The 5482-nt window shown below is 39.9% G+C and overlaps 1 protein-coding gene and 1 long non-coding RNA gene across 3 annotated transcripts in view; one reads left to right on the top strand and one right to left on the bottom strand.

Annotated features, from left to right (window-relative positions):
- The window catches only part of LOC138624447 (uncharacterized), a 5603-nt gene extending 3032 nt beyond the window's left edge, over positions 1-2571 (bottom strand). For both annotated transcript variants that reach the window (XR_011311152.1, XR_011311153.1), the window contains exons 1-2: positions 2506-2571; positions 2309-2430 (exon numbers count right to left, since the gene is read on the bottom strand). This is a non-coding gene — a long non-coding RNA (uncharacterized lncRNA). The remainder of the gene's footprint in view (positions 1-2308; positions 2431-2505) is intronic.
- Positions 1-3882, top strand: part of LOC138624412 (uncharacterized) — a 24212-nt gene extending 20330 nt beyond the window's left edge. Inside the window, exon 11 of the mRNA XM_069704609.1 lies at positions 2294-3882. Within this exon, the coding sequence (XP_069560710.1) occupies positions 2294-2434 (141 nt within the window). The 3' untranslated portion in view covers positions 2435-3882. The remainder of the gene's footprint in view (positions 1-2293) is intronic.
- The last annotated feature ends 1600 nt before the right edge of the window (positions 3883-5482 follow it).

The following is a 5482-nucleotide window of genomic DNA, read 5'->3' as shown; positions in this document are numbered from 1 at the left end:
TTGTTGTGTGATGGATTTTGCCAGAGGTGAGTTATTAGACAGATAGTCAAAGCTGCAGGAGTCCTGTGTTAAACAATGATTGGATCATTTCTGTTTGTTAGAAGGTGTGTGTGTTTGAAAACTGATTCAATCATGACGCCTGTATTGTGACATCAAATGCTTAAAATGTAACAACCATAACGTAACAGGGTTTTATTTTAGCCGGTAATCAGTGATCTTGTGGCTCAATGCATATTGTTGCTGTTTCTCATTGAACAAGGCCAGAAGATGAGAGAGCAGAGGGAAGGAGGCAGACTGGACTAGTCAGCCAATGAATGACTGATCTCGGCAACCGACGTCCGTTGAGTCAGATTATTAACGCATACGCTCAGAGTACGCTAATTAACCTATGTGTCGATTTTGAGTCATCGAGACATGATCTATTCATGCTTCTGAGCAAAACCGGCAACACACCTAGGGGTGTCACGGCAAGCTGTCCGAAATGCAACTGTGAGGGATTGCTCAATGCGCCGCACAAAAACACACACATTCATGGGTCTTTGTACATCTCGGACGTGATTGAATCGAGCTCAGGTGTAGTTCTCCTCATTGTTGAGCAGGACAATCATATCTCATTATTTGAAAAGGGATTATTTATTCAAGATAACCAGCTGCTCGTCTTGTATTCATTATGAAGTGGCATGTGTGGGGTAATGTGGACCAAACACTGCTCTCATACACTTGCTCTCCGATATACATGAATATGACATACATGGGGAGGGTCAAATATTAGGAACACTTTACAAGGCACACGTAGTCCGGTACACCACCACTCACTACGACCTCAATAATAAAACAAAAAAAAAACAAGGAATTACTACCATTAGCTATTATATTAGATTGCACGGTGCTCACCTACTGTACAATATATACAGGGTCAGTACATATTGTACATTTGTAATTGTATTGTAATTTAATTTCAAAACATTTAACTTCAAAAGAAAATATTAAATAGAATTTTGAATTCTTAATTAAATCCAATCTTGTTCATCCTTTTATTGGATATTTTCCTTAGATTGTCGACACAAACTAATCACCTGACTGATCAATGATGTCATCCATAGTGATGGGATGATCCTTGCCCCTTTTCTAAGATAGATGTTCTGGCAGTCAATCAATAAAAGTCAATGCTTTGTGAACAGATTCTAAGAGTAAACTCTTTTTTTAAATTACGATTATGTTTTTAAATCAACGTCATTTTTAATAACATCATTTTAATATTCATTCTCAGCCCTATGACGCGTTAAACCACATTTCCTGCTTTGTTATAGCAAAAATTTAAAAAAAAATATAAATAAAAAAAAGGCTGGGTTTTTAAAGTACACCTGACTGGGTTCCAGCAGGCTGACCATTTGCATGTGCCAACACACACACTTACGCGTACACACACTCCCCCCCCCCACACACACACACACAGAGAGAGGAGGGGCATGACCAGAGGAAAAAGTAGACCATGGGGATCTAGGTCAGAGATGTGACTCATCGCCTCCCTTCATCCTTCCCCTGTCCTCCTTCCTCCCCTCCCCCACACCCATCATCCTTCCTCTATCCACTGACTTCTTTTCCTCCCTTCATCCTTCCCCGTTCATTCATCATGCTCCTCCCCCACCATCAGTAAAACCTTCATTCATAATGTGGAGTGAGGCTGGGACATTTCTGTTGGTCGGCTCTATGACGACAGGATAAGCCAATGAGGAGCGTTGGCTGTGACATCACCAGCCATGGACCTAGAGTCACTTAGTATGTAGAGAAGAAATTCATTCATTTCAATTCAATTGTATTAAATATCAGATTTTTCATAAAAGCAAAGGAGACCGTTTTTGTTGAATTCCACCATATGGTCAAATGAACACTGACAGATGGGTATGTCAAGTGAACATTTTTGATTCTCAGAAAGTGTGAGTTGCTGCCTTCGACTACGTCCAAAGGACTAAATGTTCCGTTGAAGCTTGGCTGCTGAAAGGTATCACGTTGCTATTTTCAAACATGGAAAGCAGCCTACCAACAGGCGTAAAGTGCTGTGGAGGCTGTAGCTTTGCAAGTTGGAGTCTTACTCGGCGTTGGCGGAGGCTGCGGCTCTGCCAAGTGCCTTCTACTTTAACATTTTGTTTTTGCTCCGATGTAAAATTTGGGAAATTGGCACTTATACCCCTGCAGCTCGCAGCCCGAAATCAGTTAAGTTTTTGTAAATGCAGCGAAGACGACAAAAATATGACGCATCCAGAAAACCGTATTTGTATGTTTTTGTTGCCAGGAAGCGTGCATGTACCTGTTAAAGCGCTACGACTGGTGTTTGGACCCTCCGTCGCAGGACCTCGAGTACAAATGGCTGCCCGTGTCTCGCCCCGCCAACCCCTCCACCGTCTCCTTCACCCGGCTGGATCAGGCCAGCTAGGGGACGCGCACAGTACGTTTCATGATGCACCAACTGAACACTAAAGACCGAAACTGGTGAGCGCAGCATACCTGTCTGGAATGTGCGGGGGAAAAAAGCTGGAGAAAATCGGAAGAGGGAAGCCAGCAAACTGCGAGCCACCCCCCCCCCCCTCCTCCTCCCCTCCTCCCCCCTCCCACGCTGCGTCTAATACAGTAATCGTCCTGGGGAAAGCCGAGGAGTGCTCTGCTTCCTCTCTGTCTGTTCCTCTGCCAGATATTCCACAGCTTTCCTGGATGATTCTGCATGGGGAGATAAATGAGTCACTCTTCCATTGTTGGATCTGACACCGCTAGACAGATATGTGTGCCTTTTTTTTTAATGAATAATTTGCTACATTAAAAAAACAAAAAACGATTCACAACATGAAAGTCTTTAAATCGGTGACTGCTATTGCACTAACCTGTCTTGCATATCAAACATGACTTCTGTGTTGATAAAGATGCACCTTTTCCCTTTTATGTACCCCCTTTTTTCTGATGGTGTACGTTGCGGTAGAAATTGTGTCCTCCCCTCACTGCAGCATCAATATTGAAACTGTTGCATCCAGCACATGCACACACGAAAACAAGAGGTAAACCCTCAGATTCCATCACTGACTGCAAACCTGCCTCCCCCTCCCCCCCTCCAGCACCTAGCAACCACCACTGCTTAGCAACCGTTCGTCATGCCGACACTGACTTGCCTCCTTTTAGTATGCAAGTCTCACACACGCACACACTTTTACACACACACACACACACACACACACACACACACACACACACACACACACACACACACACACACACACACACACACACACACACACACACACACACACACACACGCACCAGGTTATTTTGAAAGCATTGAGTTGGCGCACCATCTGAATCCATCTGTAAATAATGTCAGAAGGTATTTCAGAGCGCACACCTAAATTCGAAGTAACCTGGAGGATTTTAATCACAAACTTATTCTCTGGCTGCTACAGTAAAAGTAATTAGTTTTAATGTTAAATGTATTCATGTGCAGTTGAAGAACATAATCTTTTTTTTTTATCATATCACATACAGGAGATTTTTGTATATTTGCGTTTATCTTTCGCAGTCATTCGTCTGCATTAAATGTCTTTTTATGTTGTCTCTGAGTTTGATGTATGAGACGGTGTCTGACTTCATTTCATGTTCAGTCAAATGTGTAACTAAATCTGAGTGCTTTTATGTAATTAAGAAACAAAAAGAAACCTTTAAAAATGTAAATGTTTGAAAATGCTTTCATGGTTTCATCTGCTGAAATAGATCAAATATTTTGTCATTTTAAATGGTATTTATTTATTTATTTATTTCAGTTTGGCCTTGGTGGAGATTTTTGGTGCCAAAGTGCAGTGATTTCCACTTGATGGTTATGAAGGGTCATCAGGCGATAACGGGTGGGGGGGGGGGGAACAACTTTGTTTAACAGTCATTATAAGATATAACATCACTATTATACCATAAAATATTAAAGCATAGGTTTTTTTGTTTTAAAAAAACGCATTAAAATGGAGAAGAGTTTAAAGACAAATTTGTCCAAAATTGTATTCCAAAACTAAACGGACAACAATATTTATGCTGTATTTTACAGTATATAATCCTTAAGATATTGCAAGAATGGTCTTTCATGGAAACTGCAGCACATTCACATACAGTGTGAAAGTCACCTTAATTGTATAACACGTGAGCTCTGTTGTCTGCAGTCTGCATAATCAGCTATAGGCGTGTCTCAGAAAGATGTTCTTGTCCTGCGGAGGGATGCTGAACAATCCTACTGTTGTCTCTGTCACGCACACACACACACACACACACACACACACACACACACACACACACACACACACACACACACACAAACATGCATACACTTGAAGACAATTTTCACACAGGATCTGGCAGAAAATGAGGTTCTTGTGAGCAGACTGGTATGACTCACTGCTCTCCCTCCACTCGTCAGTTTTATTTATTTTAACTCTTTTTTTTAATGTCATTTAATTGTTCTGTTTATTATGTTAGGTTTTTCCTGTTTGTAGCCCATTAGCTGTGAATCAGATGTACATTCATGTATGGTGTTTTCCAAAGCATGTTTTGCTAAGTCTGTATAGTGTGAAATACCCTTGCAGAGAAATTTGTATTTCATTTTCACAGAAATAAAAAGAAGCTATCAATAATAATGATATTAATACTAATATCAATAATAGTAAGACCGACCATTGATTACCACTGATTTCTGTTTCTGCAAATGTATTATGCGTTAATTCATTTGGCCATTATTTAAACTAGAGAAATCATTGAGGGTGAACCTCATTTACAATGACATTGAGTCAGTGAAGCTATTCAACAGCTTAGCTAAAAAAAAAAAAAAACCATTTAACTGTCAGATTAAAAAAGATAACCTGAAAGATGAATTAAAATCAATAAAATATAAAGTCATATTAGAACCCTTAAATTATAAGGTAGGTCATTTGATTAGGTAAATAAAACGGGGTAAAATACAATTATGTAAAACTATTGCAAGTAAAGGTTTGGAAATTTAAAATCAAGCTTTGGAAATGTGTAAATAGAATAAATGTATTTATTTTAGATGGTGCTGTATTTTGTTCCAGGACTCAGGGACTTCAGAGTGTCAAATGCTTTTGACAGATCAATCAAAAAAAAAGTGCTCCAGACATTAATATAATCTCATTTAAAACCATTGTAACAGAAGTTACAGTCCTGCGGCCTGCTCTGAAATCAGACCGAAATGCGCTCAACATGGAAGCTCTGGACAGAAATACCTTCAATATACAAAACAATCATTTCATTCAAACACATCCTCTGCTGCAGGGATTCAGTCTTAGACCTTTAAGTCATCTGATGGACAGATCTGCATTTTTAGTGCATTCCAACCCCCTCCTTCACATTTTAAGACATAATTTAAAAAAAATCTGGTGGCTGTCTCCCCTCAAACAATGAGCTTCTGAATTTGCTCTTGTGAATTGAACGTTGAATGAAT

The sequence above is a fragment of the Brachyistius frenatus genome, unplaced genomic scaffold (assembly GCF_029030835.1).
Source record: "Brachyistius frenatus isolate BFR_SWC_R1_liver_20210118 unplaced genomic scaffold, ASM2903083v1 Contig_3, whole genome shotgun sequence".
Classification (NCBI taxonomy): Eukaryota; Metazoa; Chordata; class Actinopteri; family Embiotocidae; genus Brachyistius; species Brachyistius frenatus.
The sequence above is the reverse complement of the archived record's forward strand: the minus strand, read 5'-3'. Positions and strand labels throughout refer to the sequence as shown.